The sequence below is a fragment of the Pristiophorus japonicus genome, chromosome 12 (genome assembly GCF_044704955.1).
Source record: "Pristiophorus japonicus isolate sPriJap1 chromosome 12, sPriJap1.hap1, whole genome shotgun sequence".
NCBI classification, from domain to species: domain Eukaryota; kingdom Metazoa; phylum Chordata; class Chondrichthyes; family Pristiophoridae; genus Pristiophorus; species Pristiophorus japonicus.
This window is the reverse complement of record NC_091988.1, coordinates 112,942,268-112,961,308: the sequence shown is the minus strand read 5'-3', so window position 1 is coordinate 112,961,308 and position 19,041 is coordinate 112,942,268. Positions and strand designations below refer to the sequence as shown.

Sequence of the window (19,041 nt, the reverse complement as noted above, 5' to 3'; positions counted from 1 at the left end):
ACGGATACCACCACTGTCTGCAGTTCATTGTTGAGCGGTGATTGACTGACAGTTGCAGCAATTGGTGCAGCCTTCCTGATTTCTACCTGGCTGAGGTTTCCCTTGATATTTCACTTTTGTCCTCCACATATCATGGACTCGCCTTACCTTCTGTACTTAGAAGTGTGTTTAGTTTTTGATTGAATCCATAGCAATTATTTACTTGCACCTTTGAGAGTGAAAGAGCAGAAAGGGAAGTTGCATGATGAATATTGTGATATCACAAAGGGGCTGTATGCTATGGCGTGACCCGATCCAAAGAAGGAGGAGGACCGTCACAGGGCTGGTAACTTATCTTTGGGATGTTTATGACCTGACGATGTGATGGTGCAGTGATACATGCTGTATCAGCACTCTGTCATTGAGAGTCGATATTCTGTGTCGCACAAAATGCAGCTCGAGACCCAGTGAGCTGATTCCCATTCCATCTGCCTGAAGCTTTCCTTTGAACCTGTGGGACGGTTACACCACCTCCTGAATAGAGGAGCTGTCGATTTTTATTTATCCAATTTCCTCTCCTTTCTCTGAAGACTGATTCTGGGTAATGGTTCCTCCGCTCCTTGTGCATATAGTCCTTATTCATAGTCAAGTCTCGACAGTGATGTCCATTGGATATTTGATTGTGGGGTACATCATGCCTTAGACTGGTCCTGTTTTTGATCAGCGGGCTTTGAGCACATAACATGGGCTTCCACTTCAGTGCAGTACTGAGGGAGTGCTGCACTCTCAGAAGTGCCGTCTTTCAGATGAGCTGTTAAACCAAGGTTGAATCCTGTCGTCGATGTCTGCCCTTGTTGATAACAGGCCCCCGAGGTATGGAAAGTGGTCCACGTTGTCCAGAGCCGTGCCGTGGATCTTGATGACTAGGTGGTAGTGCTGTGTAGCGGGGTCAGGTTGGTGGAGGATCTTTGTCTTACGGATGTGCAGTATAAGGCCCATGCTTTCGTATGCCTCGGTGAAGATGTTGAGAATGACTTGGAGTTCAAATTCTGAAGCGAGCAAGCGAGCCGCAGGTGGGCAGAGGAACATTACAGGGACACCCTCAAAGCCTCGCTGATAAAGTGCAACATCCCCACTGACACCTGGGAGTCCCTGGCCAAAGACCGCCCTAAGTGGAGGAAGTGCATCCAGGAGGGCGCTGAGCACCTCGAGTCTCGTCGCCGAGAGCACGCAGAAACCAAGCGCAGGCAGCGGAAGAAGCGTGCGGCAAACCTGTCCACCCACCCCTTCCCTTAACGACTATCTGTCCCACCTGTGACAGGGACTGTGGTTCCTGTATTGGACGGTTCAATCACCTAAGAAGTCTTCCTCGATTTTGAGGGACTGCCTATGATGATGATAAACCAAGGTCCTGTCAGTCTATTGAGGTTGGACCTTTAAGGTCCCACACCACTTCGAAGGTTTTTCAGTGTTCGGGTCAACATTCTTTCCTCCACCAACCATTCATTTCACTGAAAGCTGTTGGATCTTGTGCCGACACAACAACAGTGATTACAAAGTAATTCATTCTATCGAAAGTTTGCAATGTTTCTGAGAGACATAATTAGGCACTGTATGAATACAGGTCTGTTCTTCTTCCCTTCCTGCAGGGCTCCCTGATCAGCAGTCAGGCAATACGGCTGAATTCATTCCCTTTCCCCAGCCCAGGGGTACTGATCCCAACCACCGTCCCACCTGAAATAGGCAAATCTTTTTCTCATCCTTGTTTACAAATCTCTCCATGGCCTCACCCCTCCCTATCTCTGTAATCTCCCCCAGTCCTACAACCCCCAGAGATGTCCGTGTTCCTCAAATTCTGCCCTCTTGAGCATCCCTGATTATAACTGCTCAACCATCAGTGGCCGAGCTTTCAGCAGTCAAGGCTCCAAGCTCTGGAACTCCCTGCCTAAACCTCTCCTCAAAACCTACCTACCTTTTTTTAATGTTGCTTATTTGTGACAATTCTTAAGCAAGGAACTCAAACCTGCAAGAGGATCCAAAAAGAGTGTGTAGAAAGCAGATGGGCGAGGCCACGGGGCAGTGAGGCGCCCCCTTCTCTTCTGACTGCCCTCTCTCCCAATGCCTGGCCTTGTGGGTAGTCCCACCCATCCTCCAACCTCAGTCTTCATCTTTAGTGCTGCTTTCTTCTGAAGCCTTCTGTTAGCCTGGCCTTTCCCCTGGTGGGCTGGCAGAGCACAGTGGAACATCCGACACACAACACGACGGTCTGAGCGTGGCTGAACACGGTGGTGATTTTGTAGCAACCAGGACACTTGACATCCATGAAGTAGGAGTTCGGGCTTTGCACCAAGCGTTTCTTGTGTTTCCTTTTCTCGGGAGACGGATGCAACAAATCTTTTGCCAGGGGCATCTTAGCGTGGCCTACCTCTTTGACCCAGCTCTTGATCATCTGCCGTAATTTCTTCTTTTGTGGCTCGGTGTCAAGTTTATTTGTTTTGTCTTATAACGCTGCTGTGACGTGCCTTGGGGCATTAAAGACGCGATATAAATCAAAATTGTTGCTGTTGTTATGCTACTCGAAATCTCAGCAGGTGGTGCATCTGTCCAGTGAGCCCAGAAAAGCTGCAGTAGGCCATATTGAAAGCCTCGGTGTAACTGAGTGCGTTTCCTGTTTTGCACATCGATGAGTCAAAACCATTGTGGTTTGGGCTCCTGTCAGCAGTGATGGTTGAAGGAGCAGTGCTATTAACTTTGTCAAGATGCTGTTCAGTCATGGGGACCATGTGCTTAACTAAATTGCACGGCATCAGTCAGAGTGCACAGGTCCTATCGGAATCATCCTTACCTGCTGACTGTAAAAGGATGCTATTTACTGCGCCACTATATTCCTCATGACCATGACCTTGGGTTAAAACTAACCAGCAAGAATTTGTGCTCAGGCTGTGAAATCCTGCAACATTCTTCAGCTTCTTACCTTCACAATGCTGCTTGTATTTTCTCCTGGAAATGTAACCCTTTGCTGCTGGGGGCTAATGTCCACTTTTGCCACATTGCTGATTAAACTGAGTGTCCCTCACAGAGAGCACCATTTCAGGAAGTCACAAGCATGTAGCCTGCCATTTTCAGTCCATTAAAATAAATCACCCCGATAGTGTGCTCTTGAACAACCGTTGCAAGCGAATTTATCCTTCTTTCTCCGGGCATGTGTTGTCATCACATAGAAAGATATCAGCAAAGATATCAGGTAACTATTGTGAGGCTCCCCTCTTCGGCACAGAGCCTCTCTAATAGAGAGTGTGGGTCACCGATTTAACCGAATGTTATGGCCCAGGCTCCCGTTAAGCAGGGCTGTTGCAAAATATTTCTTATTTGCTCGCAAGGTGTGCGTGATGCAGACAGTTTCATACTCAGCCCGAGTTGGCCTTCTCCCTGAATCTTGTGGTCCATGCAGTAATGTTGCTCTCACAATGGTGTTGGGCAGGGAATTCCACGATGTATGGCGATATATGTCCAAGTCAGGGTGGTGTGTGACTTGGAGGTGACGGTGTTCCCACAACATTGCTGGTCTTGTCTTTCTAGGTGGTAGATATCACATTGCTGGGAGGTGTTGTTGAAGTGAGCTTGGTGAGTTGTTGCAGTGCATCCTATAGATCATACATACTGCAGCCACAGTGGGCTGGTGATGGAGGGGAGGGGCTGGACATTGAGTCCAGTGGCCTTGGAATGTTTTTGAGTTACTTAAGAACATAAGAAATAGGAGCAGGAGTAGGCCATACGGCTCCTCGAGCCTGCTCTGCCATTTAATACGATCATGGCTGATCTGATCATGGACTCGGCTCCACTTCCCTGCGCACTCCCCATAACCCCTTAATCTCTTATCGGATAAGAAACAGTCTATCTCTGTCTTAAATTTATTCACTGTCCAGGCTTCCACAGCTCTCTGAGGCAGCGAATTCCACAGATTTACAACCCTCTGAGAGAAAAAATTCTTCCTCATCTCAGTTTTAAATGGGCGGCCCCTTATTCTAAGATTATGCCCCCTAGTTAGAAGCTGTGCGTGTTTGGGAGTGATGTATCTTCTGGAAATCATTCAGAGCCATCCAACTGTGTGTTAATTATGGAGATCACACAATACCGTTCAGTGTGATTGTAAATATTCTTTACAATAAATTACTTACTGATCAAAAAATGCAGTATTTGGAGTAGTGAAATCCGTTTATCTGCAGCTAGTGATCGGAGCCCACTCTAATACCATCCTCAGTCAGGACTCCATCATCATTGCATCCAGAGGCTCCTCCAGCACAATATGATCAGAGCCTGCTTTAATATCTTCCTCAATGAGGTGCCCCACCTCACATAGCGATATCATAGCTAAACCAAGCGTTCCACTTCCTTCTTCGAGCACAGTCGGCAACACGCGGTGACTTCAGCAGCATACCGCGCTGGGCCATGCAGTGCTGCCACGTTCGTTCAAAGGCTCCTTCCCTCCCTTAAAGGGAAGGGCCATCACTGCAGGCTCGGCAAAATAAAAAGTAACTACCTGGACCACCATGGCAGCCATGATTCCGCGCGATCGGCTGATCGATCTTACTTACCTCAGCCACCTCGCCTATAAACATCACCCCCGAAGTGGTGGGCAGACCAATGCACAGCTCCTGCAGCTGTGTGTGTTCTCGCCCAGCGCTGCTGCAGGGACCGGGAGGCAGTCTCTGGTCCGGGGAGTTACCGAGGCGATGCGCACGGTGCTGACGTCACAATCTTCGGGTGATGGAGATTGAGGCGCAACGTCGTACTGCTACCGCTAAACTCCCGCTAAACTCCCGCCAACCAATGGTGGAATGCGATGTCATCGCCTCGCCCAGTTCCAAAGCCATCTGTGACCTCCGGGGGCGCTAATGGGAGGCGTAAAGGCAGCTAATTTCACCCCTTATGCCTTTAATTATAAAACCCAAGATCCCTTATGCTTTTTTAATCGGTTTTTTTAACCTATTTTGCCACCTTCAACGATTTGTGCACATACCCAGGTCTCTGAATTGCACCCTTTGGTTTATATTTCCTCTCCTCTCATTCTTACTACAAAAATGTATCACTTCGCACTTTTCTGCGTTAATTTTCATTTGCCACGTGTCCGCCCATTCCACCAGCCCGTCTCTGTCCTCTTGTGGTCTATCACTCTCCCCCTCACTGTTCACTGTACTTCAGAGTTTTGTGTCATCTGCAAATTTTGAGATTGTGCCCTGTACACCCAAGTCCAAGTCATTAATATATATCAAGAAAAGCAGTGGTCCCAGTACTGATCCCTGGGGAACAACACTGTATACATTCCTCCAGTCCAAAAAACAACCATTCACCACTACTCTCGGTTTCCTGTCACTTAGCCAATATCGTATCCATGTTGCCACTGTCCCTTTTATTCCATGGGCTTCAACTTTTCTGGCAAGCTTATTATGTGGCACTTTATCAAACACCTTTTGGAAGTCCATGTACACCACATCAACTGCATTACCCTCATCAACCCTCTCTGTTACCTCATCAAAAAACTCGATCAAGTTAATTAAACACAATTTGCCTTTATCAAATATGCATTAGCTTTCCTTAATTAATCTACATTTGTCGAAGTGGCTGTTAATTTTGACCCGGATTATCGATTGTAAAAGCTTCCCCACTACTGAGGTTAAGCTGACTGGCCTGTATTTGCTGGGTTTATCCTTGCACCCTGTTTTGAACAAGGATATAACATTTGCAATTCTCCAGTCCTTTGGCGCCACTCTCGTATCCAAGAAAGATCGGAAGATTATGGCTAGTACCTCTGCTATTTCCACCTTTACTTCCCTCAGCATCCGAGGATGAATCCCATCCGGTCCTGGTGACTTATCTACTATAAGTACAGCCAGCCTTTCTAGAACCACTTCTTTATCAATTTTTATCCCTTCTAATATCTCAGCTACCTCCTTTCACTGTCAGTTTGGCAGCATCTTCCTTGGTAAAGACAGATGCAAAATACTCATTTAGTACCTTGCCATGCCCTCTGCTTCCTTGCTCAGGTCTCCTTTTTGGTCCCTAATCGGCCCCACCCCTCTTTCTGCTCGTTTACTATTTATATGCCCATAGAAGATTTTTGAATTCCTTTTTCTGTTAGCTGCCAGTCTGTTCTCATACTCCCTCTTTGCCCCTCTTTATTTCCTTTCTCACTTCCCCTCTGAACTTTCTGTATTCAGCAAAGTTCTCACGTATTCTCAACCTGACATCTGTATACTTCCCTTTTTCCTGCTTTAACTTACTCTCTATCTCTTTCGTCATCCAGGGAGCTGTGGCTTTAGTTGCCCTACCTTTCCCCCTCGTGGGAACGTACCTCGACTGTACCTGAACCATCTCTTCTTTAAAGGCAGCCCATTGTTCAATTACAGTTTTGCCTGCCAATCTTTGATTTCAATTTACCCGGACCATGTTTGTTCTCAACCCACTGAAATTGGCCCTCCTCCAATTAATTATTTTTTAACTCTAGATATCTCCCTGTCCTTTTCCATAGCAAACCTAAACCTTATAATACTATGATCATTGTTCCCTAAATGTTCCCCGACTGAAACTTGATCCACCTGACCTACCTCATTATTCAGAACCAGATCCAGCAATGCCTCCTTCCTCATTGGACCAGAAACATACTGATCAAGAAAGTTCTCCTGAACACACTTCTCCTAAACACACTTCTCCTGAACACAGTTCAGAAATTCTTCCCCCTCTCTGCCCTTTACACTATTACTGTTGCAGTCTATATTAAGATAATTGAAGTCCGCCATTATCACTACTCTATAGTTCTTGCATGCGGCAAACTAGTCCCACCCACCCCTTCCCTCAACGACTATCTGTCCCACCTGTGAGAGACTGTGGTTCTTGAATTGGACTGTTCAGCCACTTAAGAACTCATTTTAAGAGTGGAAGCAAGTCTTCCTCGATTCCGAGGGACTGCCTATGATGATGATGATGATGATGATAGTTCTTGCACCTTTCTCTCATTTTCCTGCAAATTTGTTCCTCTCTATCCTTCCCACTAGTTGATGGCCTATAGAATACACCTAGTAGTGCAATGGCACCTCTACTGTTTCTGAGCCCTGTCTGATTTTGATTGAAACTGGCTGGTACTACTCCTCCTTCATGAACTCTTTGTCTTCCTATCCATTATCACAATGACTTTTTCACTGCCACTGGTCAGCACTGACCTTCAAGTAGCTCACCACCTCCCCTTTAAAATCATTGTTCTCTACCGCCATCTAATGTATATAGAAACATAGAAAATAGGTGCAGGAGTAGGCCATTTGGCCCTTCGAGCCTGCACCACCATTCAATATGATCATGGCTGATCATGCAACTTCAGTACCCCATTCCTGATTTCTCTCCATACCCTTTGATCCCTTTAGCCGTAAGGGCCACATCTAACTCCCTTTTGAATATATCTAAGAACTGGCCTCAACAACTTTTGCTTCATGGGCTCTTTGCTTAAGAATTCATAGCAACACATTGTTATTAAGAAATACTTGGTTTATTAACAAAGGTTTAACAATCACACTACACATTACCAGTTCGTCCACTAGGCTCACAACTGCATACCTCATCATGAATGACCTAGACCCAACTGACTGGGGTTTTATTGAGTCTCGTGAACATCACGTGACTGGCTAAGCCGCTCACAATGCAACAGCTCTACAAACCTGTGAACGTCCTCACGGGTGCATACATTACGCCATCCAAACTCCATCCCGAGTTTCTAACCGAGATATCTTCCCTCAGCCTCTACACCAAATAACTCATCCTTGGTGATTTCAATCACAATCTCAGCTCCCCTTTCCTTCTTTCCATTTACTGTCCTCAGTCTTCCCTAAACTTTTCCCTCCAGAAGAACTCTCCTACGCATATTCACTGCCACCCCTTTGACCTTGTCACCTCATGTGCCCTCTCTACTCAAACGGTCTCATTCGCTGAAAAGCCATCTCCGACCACTTCCTTGTATCCCTCGCCACCCACTTCTCGCTAATCCATTTCAATCACACTTCCTTCTGCGTCCATCCCTTGGAAAAAAATCTCCGCTAAGTTACTACAACCGCACTATCGGACTCTTCCCTGCCTCGTCTTTGGCCCTCCTTTTGCCGAGATACTTAGCTGCAGCTATTGATGCTCAGCCACTCCTTTAATTCCACCTTTAAAATCTTGGCCCCCAGCAAAACCTTTATTTTCTCTCTTCCCAGTTATTTCCCCCTGTTATGGCCCCCATCTGTGATCCCTCAAGTCCAAGTGGCACTGACATGCTCATATCTGGCATCCATCTCCAGATCCCACTGGACAACATAGAATTACGTAGAATACACAGCACAGAAACCGGCCATTCAACCCAGCTAAGTCTGTGCTGGTGCTTATACTCCACGAGTCTCCTACCATTCCATCTACCTCCTCTCGGCCTTTCCGAATACCTTTCTATACCGCTTTCTCTCATGTACTCATCTAGTTTCCTTTTGAAAGCATCTAAGCTATTTGCCTCAACCATTTCCTGTGTTAGCGAGTTCTGCATTTGAGCCACTCTCTGAGTAAATAAATGTCTCTTTATTTCCTTGTTGGATTTATTAGTAACTAGTATTTATGGGCTCAATTTTGACCATGACTTGCTCCAATTTTTTTGGAGTAAGTTGGTTTTTCTGGCGTATGTTTAAAAAACGGCACTTTCCCCATTCAACTTGCTCCAGAGTAACTCCGTTAGGTACCATTTTGTTTTTAGTGAGTTTTTTTTTTCAGGAGGGGTTGTTCCCAACTATTTACGTTAGTTTTGGCCATTTATGTCACTTTGGCCAACTAAAACTTACTCCAAATCGACTTAGGTCAGCATATGTGGCTAGCTCTGGAAAAACATTGCGGGCAGTTAAGAAATCGGCGCAGGTTAGTACATTTAAAGCACCAAGACTTACAAAGCACTAAACAAAGCACAAAAAGTAATAAGCATTCAATCAATAACAATTAAAAAAAATAGAAGTCCTACCTTTATGCCAGAAGTAAGTTTTTTTTTTTAAGTTTCAACCACTTGGGTTTTATTCAAAATAAACAATTTGGAATACAATATATCACAGGGCTGCCATTCTCAAGGACAGAAGATGTTAGGTCATCAAGACGGTTGGTCCTTTTTATTTTTTGCCTTCAACTTTCCCCGTTCCTTTCTTGTGCTTCTTGGCAAACCGCATGTTCCTCAGAAACTTGGGATCAACTCCTTTCAGGGGCTCAAATTGCCAGAAACACGTTGCTCGTGGGCCGGTGTGAGAGACCATTCGGCCAGGGATAGGGGCGGCGAACATCAGGGCGTCCCTTCGGCCAGGGATAGGGGCGACTTGCATTGGGTCCTGCTGACAGCTTGCAGGACACGCTGGGAGGGCGAGGAGCATGTGCGCAAACTCCAGTGCGCATGCGGACAGCTGCCGGCAGTGTTTTCGGCACAGGTCTGTAGCTCCGCCCCCCACTCCACCATGGACGCCATGCCAGGACCCGGGACATCCGGATTTTCCCACAAATGGAAACATTCTCTCCACATCTACCCTGACCAACCCATTCATAATATTAGAGACCTCTATCAGGTCTCCTCTAAGTCTTCTCTTTTCTAAAAACAAAGGCTGCAACCTGTTCAATCTTTCCTGATAGCTGATATTTCTCAGTTCTGGTACCACCCTTGTAAATCGTTTTTGTACTTTCTCCAGTGCTTCCAATTCCTGTTTAATGGAGACCAGAACTGTGGGTACAGCCTGACCAGGGTCCTATAAAAGTTTAACTTAACTTCACTACTTTTGAATTTTCTACCCCTAGAAATAAATTCTAGTGCTTTGTTAACATTTGAATCCCTTCAATCGGGTTTTCGCCCCTGCCACAGTACCGAAACTGCTCTCATCAAAGTCACAAATCACATCTTTTGTGACTGTGACAAAGGTAAACTATCCCTCCTCATCCTTCTCGACCTGTCTGCAGCTTTTGACATAGTTGGCCACTCCATCCTCCTCCAACGCCTCTCCACCAACGCCCAGCTGGGTGGGACTGCACTCGCCTGGTTCCATTCTTATCTGTCTAATCGTAGCCAGAGAATCACCTGCAACGGCTTCTCTTCCCGCCCCCACATCGTTACCTCTGGTGTCCCCCAAGGATCTATCCTTAGTCCCCTCCTATTTCTCATCTATATACTGCCCCTTGGTGACATCATCCGAAAACACAGCGTCAGTTTCCACATGTACACAGACGACACCCAGCTCTACCTCTCCACCACTTCTCTCGACCCCTGCTTGGTATCTAAATTGTCAGACTGCTTGTCCGACATCCAGTACTAGATGAGAAAAAATGTTCTCCAATTAAATATTGGGAAGACCGAAGCCAATTTCTTTGGTCCCTGCCACAAACTGCGTTCCCTAACCACTGACTCCATCTATCTCCCTAGCATCAATCTGAGGGTGAACCAGACTGTTCACAACCTAGATGTTATATTTGACCCTGAAATGAGTTTCCAGCCACATATCCACGGCGTAACTAAAACTGCCTTTTTCCACCTCCGTAACATCGCCTGCCTTTGCCCCTGCCTCAGCTCTTCTGCTGCTGAAACCCTCATTCATGCCTTTGTTACCTCTAGACTTGACTACTCCAACTCACTCCTGGCCAGCCTCCCACATTCTACACGACGTAAACTTGAAGTCATCCAAAACTCAGCAGCCTGTGTACTAATCCGCACCAAGTCAAGATCACCCGTCACCTCTGTGCTCGCTGACCTACATTGGCTCCCAGTTAAACAACATCTCGATTTCATAATTCTCATCCTTGTTTACAAATCCCTCCATGGCCTTGCCCCTCTCTATCTCTGTAATCTTTTTCAGCCTCACAATCCCACAAGATGTCTGCATTCCTCAAATTCTGGCCTCTTGAACATCCCTCATTATAACTGCTCAACCATCGGTGGATGTGCCTTCAGCTGCCTGGGCCCTAAGCTCTGGAACTCCCTCCCTAAACCTCTACACCTCTCTACCTCTCTTTCCTCCTTTAAGATGCTCCTTAAAACCTACCTCTTTAAACAAGCTTTTGATCATCTGTCTTAATTTCCTCTGTGGCTCGGTGTCAAATTTATCTGTTTGTCTGTAACACTGTTCTGAAGCGCCTTGGGACACTTTACTATGTTAAAGGCCCTATATATATATAAATGTTATTATTTTTAATTGTTTTGCTGACCTGTGATCCTGCTTTTAATGATTTGTTCACTTGTATCCCTAGATCCCTTTGCTCTTCTACCCCATTCAGCTTCTTATTCTCTAAAGTGTCGGTGATGTTTCTGTTTTTCCTACCAAAGTGCATCACCTCACATTACGTTAAAGCTCACTTGCCACTTGCCTGCCCTGTCAGCAAGTTTTTTAATGTCGTCTTGTATTATGTTGCATTCTTCCTCAGTATTAGCTGTACCCCCCAGTTTGGTATCATCTGCAAATTTTGATACTGAGTTAGTTATTCCTAAGTCCAGATAATTAATGTAAATTCAGTGGTCCCAGCATTGATCCTTGTGGAACACTGCTTTCTACCTCCTCCTAATCTGAAACTACCCTTTACTCTTATTCTCTACTTTTATTTTAGCCAATTTGTGATCCATTCAGCTATTTTTCCCCTATATGACTCCACATGCTCTAACCTTTGTCATAAGCCTACCATGTGGTACCTTATCAAAGACCTTTTTTAAAATCCAAGTATATGACATCCATCCCCATATTACCCTTATCTACCCCTTCTGTTACCTCGTCAAAGAATTCATAGGCAGTCCCTCGAATCGAGGATGACTTGCTTCAACGTCAAAAAGTTCACAGGTGTTTCAATGATGGATCAAAAATTCCAGGTCCGAACTAAATCCTGAAGGGTGGAAGATGCTGTGCTTGGATTTTTTTAACGTGTGGTGACCGTTGCACACCAGCCACCACACGGGCTTGACAGAGCTAGGTCTTGGTCCAGTGGCAAGGGTTAACCAGGACGACTGGAGACCTGCTCTGCTGCACAGACCGAGTACATGCACAAATCGCAGTGTGGGCTGGCCCGTGCTGCCCTTGGGCCCTCTCCTCTTCTGGGCCCAAACTCACGCCTCTCCTGGATCACGTGTATATCGTCAAAGAATTATATCACATCAGTTAAGTATGACTTAGTCTTTCAGAATCCACACTGACTTTTTAAATATTTTTTTTTAGATGCTCTTCGATCATTTCTTTTTAGTTTAAATTCAAGTATCTTTCCTATGACTGATGTTAAGCTGACTGGTCTATAGTTCCCAGGTTTTGTTCCAGCTCCCTTTTTGTATATAGGAACAACATTAGCTGTCTGCCTGGCACTACCCCCTCATCTATGGAACTTTTGTGTATATCATCAAGTGTCTCTGCTATCGCCTCCCTTGTTTCCTTGAGTATGCTTGGGTGCATACCATCTGGACCTGGGGTTTTATTCTCTTTTAGTTTTGCTAGTTTGTCAGTTACTTTCCCGCTTTCTATCCCAACTGTTCTTTAATATTCTTTTTAAGCTCCTCCTCTAGTGAAGTGTCTATTCTGTTATCTTCTTTAGTAGAAACTGAGGGAAGGATTAAATACTTCTGTCATTACGTGTAAGTTTATGTTGCTCATCCTTTAGTGACCTTATCCCTACTTGAAGTTTCCTTTTGTTATTTGTGTCTAAAGAATACTTTTTTTTTATATGCCTTGATAATTTGATTGCCTAATTCCTCTTTGCCTTCCTGATTTTTTTTTCTTCTCTCCTAAATTCTTCATATTCCCTTTTGCCGTCTCCTTTAGTATTTAAGTACAGGTTGAACCTTTCTTATCCCGCACCCTCGGGACCTGGCCTGTGCCGGACGAGAGAATTTTCTGGACGATGGGAGGTCACGCTGACCCTCGACTTACCGGGTCCTGATGACAGCGCTCGTGCCCCGGACCGCCTCCGCCACGCTCCGGCTCCAAAACTCCCGCCACACTCCTTCTTCACGCTGCCTTATTGAACGTTGCCTCACAAGATGGCGTCCCGACCCCGGAGCTGGATTTGCGCATGCGTTGCGCAGAAGGCTTCTACACGGCAATTAGTCCCAATTCACCCACTGCTGACAACGCTGTTGACAACGACGTTGTGCAGAAGCCTTCTGCGCAGCATTTCGGGCCTAGCGACCATTGAGGGGTGGGGGGAGCACCAGACAGAGGAGGAACGATTTAAAGAACAGAAAGTGGCTGCTGTATTAAACGTCAACGAAGGGTAATGCTGACAACGCTGCTGTCAACGGCTCAGCCGCGTTCTGCGCATGCATCCCTCCTCCGGGAATGATGCCGGACAAAGGAGGTTGCCGGATAAGAGAGTGCCGGTTTTGAGAGGTTTAACCTGTACTACTTGTATGTCTTTTTCTTTAGATTCAATTTTCCCTTTAGTTCATTATTCACCCAACGTGCCCCATAATTAGCTTGTTTGTTTTTGGCTTTTAGTGGAATACATTTCCCTTGAACCCTATTGATTATCCTTTTAAAGATTTTCCCACTGCTTTTCTGTCTTTGTTTCTGAATGTTTTCTCCCAGTTTACCTTCTTTAGTTCCACCCTCATTTCCTCATAATTGCTCTTTCCAATCTATTACCTTCGTCTTTGTTATACGTATGTCACTCTCGATCATAATCTTGAACGTAAGAACATAAGAAATAACAGCAGGAGTAGGCCATATGGCCTCCTCGAGCCTGCTCCATCATTCAATAAGATCAGTATGATACCCGGACTCCAAGGGTTAAGTTACGAGGAGAGATTACACAAACTGGGGTTTTATTCTCGGAATTTAGATGGTTAAGAGGTGATTTGATCGACGTTTTCAAGATATTAAGGGGAACAGATGGGGTAGATAGAGAGAAACTATTTCTGCTGGTTGGGGAGTCAAGGACTAGGGTGCGTAGTGTAAAAATTAGAGCTGGAGTAAAATTGAGAAACACTTCTACACACAAAGGGTGGTAGACATTTGGAACACTCTTTCACAAATGGTAATTGGTGCTAGATAAATTGTTAATTTTAAATCTGAGATTGAAAGAATTTTGTTAATGAAAGGTATTAAGGGATATGGGCCAAAGGTCTAATGGAGTTATGTCACAGATCATCCATGATCTCATTGAATGGCAGAACAGGCCTGGGTGGCTAAATGACCTACTCCTGTTCCTATGTTCCTAGGTTCATGGCTAAACTTTAACCTCAACTTCACTTTCCTGCCCTATCCCCATATCCCTTGATTCCCTTAGTGCCCAAAAATCTAACGATCTCGGTCTTGAATATACTCATTCACTGAGTTTCCAAGCACACTGGGTTAGACAATTCCAAAGATTCACAACCCTCTGAGTGAAGAAATTTCTCCTCATCTCAGTCCTAAATGGCCCACCTCTTTTCCTGAGACTGCGCCCTGTTTCTAGACTCTCCAGCCAGGGAAACAGCTTCTCAGCATTTATCCTGTCAAGCCCTCAAAGAATGTTATACATTTCAATTAGATCACCTCTCATTCTTCTGAACTCCAGAGAATACAGGCCTATTCCACTCAATTTCTCCTCATAGGATAGCCCTCTCATCCCAGAAATAAATCTAGTGAACCGTGATCACTACTATTAAGATGCTCTCCTTTTACTTTTATGTACAGTTGTGGTCACCACATTACAGGAAAGATGTGTTTGCACTGGAAAGGGTGCAGAGGAGATTTACAAGAATGTTGCCTGGACTGGAGAATTTTGGCTATGAGGAAAGATTGGAAATGCTAGGTCTGTTTTCTTTGGAACAGAGGAGGCTGAGGGGGAGACCTGATTGAGATGTATAAAATTATGCAGGACCTGGATACAATGGATAGGAAGGGCCTGTTTCCCTTAGCAGAGGGGTCAACAACCAGTGGGCATAGATTTAAAGTAATTGGGGGGAGGTATAGAGGAGATATGAGGGGAAATTTCTTTACCCAGAGGGTGGTGGGGGTCTGGAACTCACTGCCTGAAAGGGTGGTAGAGGCAGAATCCCTCACCATATTTAAAAGTACTTGGATGTGCACTTAAAGTCCGTAACCTACAGGGCTACGGACCAAGAGCTGGAAAGTGGGATTAGGCTGGATAGCTCTTGGTCAGCCGGCGCGGACACGATGGGCCGAAATGGCCTCCTTCCGTGCTGTAAATTTCTATGATTCTCCGGTCTGTTCTGGTTCATTACCCATTACAAGATCCGGCAGTGATTCTTTTCTTGTATTTCTTATGTACTACGTGAGAAAGGAGTCCTGTATATATTATAAAAACTTGATTCCCTTTTCTGCTTTCGCTACATCTTCCTGCCAGTTTATTTGGGGGTACTTAAAATCTCCTATGACGACTATTATTCTATGCCTGCTAATCACTTCATAGATTTGCCATCAAGCGCTATTGGATTACATAGGATATACGGCACAGAAACAGGCCATTTGGCCTAACCAGTCCATGTTGGTTTATGCTCCACTTGAGCCTCCTCCCGTCTTTCCTCATCTAACTCTATCAGCATAACCCTCTGTTCCCTTCTCCCTCATATGCTTGTCTAGCCTCTCCTTAAATGTATCTATACTATTCACCTCAACCACTCCCTGAGGTAGCAAGTTCCACATTCTCACCACTCTTTGGGTAAAGAACTGTCTTCTGAATTCACTATTGGATTTCTTGGTGACTGTCTTGTATTGATGGCCTCTAGTTATGCTCTTCCTCACAAGTGAAAACATTCTCTCTCTAGCTACTCTATCAAAACCTTTCATAATTTTAAAAACCTCTATTACTTCACCCCTGAGCCTTCTCTTTTAGGGCCTTACTCTCCTCTGCCAAAATGACCCACTACTCCAGCATCACTTTGGACAGCAAAGAAAAGCCCCAGTTTCTTTTCTTCACTACTAGCCTTCTCCTTAAAGTCCTGTCCCCTGCCCCCTCCATCCTCCCCTCCAACAAGAGCGAGAAGCTCATAGACTTCTTTGTTACTAATATTCAGACCATTTGTTCAGCTGCCTCTGCTGTTTCTCCCCATCGCCATACCCACCATACCATGCCTCCCCCTCCCCAAGGCTCCCTCCTGCCCGCGCCCTGAATCCATGTCTCTTTCTAGTTTCTTTCCCATCTCCCCTCGTGACCTCTCTGAGCTTACCTCATCCTTGAGATACACTTCCTGCTCCCAAGACTTAATTTCCCGACTTCCCATGCTAGTTGATATTGGAAACCGTTCCCTCTCTTTCAGAATTGCTGTCATCACCCTCCGCCTCAAAAAAACTTACCTTCTGTCTTCCCAGCCCCATTGCCAACCTTCCTTTCCTCTCAAGTCCTTGAATGTGTTGTTACCTCTGAAATCTATGCCCATCTTTCTCACAATTTCCTATTTGAATCTCTCCAATCAGGTTTTCACCCCTGCTATAGCAGCAAAACAGTCACAACCAAAGTCACAAATGATATCCTCTGTGTCTATGACTGTGGTGCATTATCCTTCCTCTTCCTCCTCGATCACTCTGCAAACTTTGACCTACCACGGGGTTGTGGGTAATATATTAGCATGGCTAGAGGATTGGCTAAGTAACAGAGAACAGAGAGTCGGGATAAATGGTTCATTGTCGGGTTGGCAACCAGTAACTAGTGGGGTGCTGTAGGGATCAGTGCTGGGACCCCAACTATTTACAATCTATATTAACGACTTGGAAGAAGGGACCGAGTGTAATGTAGCCAAGTTTGCTGACGATACAAAGATGGGAGGAAAAGCAGTGTGTGAGGAGGGCACAAAAAATCTGCAAAAGAACATAGACAGGCTAAGTGAGTGGGCAAAAAATTGGCAGCTGGAGTATAATGTTGGAAAGTGAGAGGTCATGCACTTTGGCAGAAGAAAATTAAAGAGCAAATTATTATTTAAATGGAGAAAGATTGCAAAGTGCTGCAGTGCAGCGGGACCTGGGGGTACTTGTGCATGAAACACAAAAGGATATTATGTAGATACATCAAGTGATCAGGAAGGCCAATGGAATCTTGGCCTTTATTGCAAAGGGAATGGAGTATAAAAGCAGGGAAGTCTTGCTACAGCTATACAGGGTATTGGTGAGGCCACACCTGGAAAACTGCATGCAGTTTTGGTTTCCATATTTACGACAGGATATACTTGCTTTGAAAGCAGTTCAGAGAAGGTTCACTCGGTTGATTCCGGAGATGAGGGGTTTGACTTATGAGGAAAGGTTGAGTAGGTTGGGCCTCTACTCATTGGAATTAAAAAGAAAGAGAGGTGATTTTATCGAAAAGTATAAGATTATGAAGGGACTTGACAAGGTGGATGCAGAGAGGATGTTTCCACTGATGGGGGCGACTAGAACTAGAGGGCATTATCTTAGAATAAGGGGCCGCCCATTTAAAACTGAGATGAGGAGAAATGTCTCCTCTGAGGGTTGTGGATCTGTGGAATTCACTGCCTCAGAGAGCTGTGGAAGCTGGGACATTGAATAAATTTAAGACAGAAATAGACAGTTTCTTAACCGATAAGGGGTTATGGGGAGCGGGCAGGGAAGTGGAGCTGAGTCCATGATCAGATCAGCCATGATCGTATTAAATGGCGGAGCAGGCTTGAGGGGCCGTATGGCGTACTCCTGTTCCTATTTCTTATGTTCTTATCCTCTGAGAACACCTCTCTGTTGTCCAGCCCAGTGGAACTGCTCTCCCCCCCGCCCCCCCCCCCCCCCCCCCTTGGGTGCACCTTTACCTATTGAATCGTGGTCAGAGCATCTCCAGCAGTGGCTTCTCTTCCCACCTCCACATTGTTGCCTCCAGAGTTCCCGAAGGATCAATCCATGGCCCTCTCCTTCCTCATCTACGTGCTTGTTGACATTATCTGCAGGCATGGGGTCAGTTTCCACATGTACGCTGCCAACACCTAGATTTGCCTCTCCACTGCCTCTCTCAACCCCTCCACTGCCTTCCTGCTGTTAAACTGCTTGTCCGACATCCAGTCTTTGATGTTAAATATTGGGGAAACTGAAGCCATTGTCTTTGGCCCTTGCCCCAAACTCCCCTTGCCACTGATGCCTTCCTCCTCAACCACTGTCTCAGGTTGAACCAGACTGTTGGCAGCTTCGAGGTTTAATTCAACCCCAAGCTGAGTTCACAACCTCATATCCTCTCCAGCACACAAACCACCTCCTCTAACATTGACCCGTTTCAGTGTATCTGTTGCTGAAACTGTCACCTCCAAACTAAACATTTCTAATTCTCTGCATTAACTTCAGCTCATCGAAAGCTCTGTTGCCCGAGTGGGATGAAAGATTAGCGACACATCATGGTATCAAGTAGAACGGACTAGTGAACTAGTTTGGATGGTATGCCCAGAGAACTATAGACCAGTCAGCTTAACAACAATGGTAGGAAAAATAATGAAATCCCTATTCAAGGAGAAAATAGAAAAGCATCTAGAAACCAAAAATATAATACTGAATAGTCAGCATGGATTTCAAAAGAGAACGTTTTGCTTGACCTCTTTGAATTCTTTGAAGAGGTAACAGAGAGAGTGGACACGGGAAATGTAGTAGATGTAATTTATCTAGATTTCCAAAAGACCTTCGATAAGTTGCCACATAATAGACTAATGAATAAGGTCAGGGAGTGCGGAGTCAGGAGACAAGTAGCAGAATGGATAGCTAGCTGGCTTCAAGATGCAAAGCAGAGAAATCAGGGTAAAGGGTCGCTATTCATAGTTGCAGAAAGTGGTGTCCCACAAGGATCAGTGCTGGGACCACTGTTCTTCACAATTCATATTAAGGATTTAGACTTCGGAATCAAAAACACAGTTTCTAAATTTGCAGATGACTCCAAATTGGGGGGATAGTTAATACTGAGGTGGGCCACAACTGATTACAAGAAGACATTAATAAACTTGCAGAATGGGCATATAATTGGCAAATGAATTTCAGCACAGATATGTATTACATTTAGGTAAGAAATATAAGGATGTCACATATTACCTAGAAAATAAGACTCTAAATAAGGAAGAGGAGCAAAGGGATCTGGGAATAC

General features: G+C 45.3%; 2 protein-coding genes across 2 annotated transcripts in view; one reads left to right on the top strand and one right to left on the bottom strand.

The window, feature by feature from the left end:
- LOC139276840 (E3 ubiquitin-protein ligase RNF123) overlaps positions 1 to 19,041 on the top strand; it is a 413,881-nt gene that overhangs the window by 179,260 nt on the left and 215,580 nt on the right. The window lies entirely within an intron of this gene.
- LOC139276974 (small ribosomal subunit protein eS27-like) lies at positions 2,150 to 2,389 on the bottom strand. The gene has a single exon (XM_070894970.1). The coding sequence runs from the start codon at positions 2,387 to 2,389 to the stop codon at positions 2,150 to 2,152; it is 240 nt and encodes a 79-aa protein (XP_070751071.1).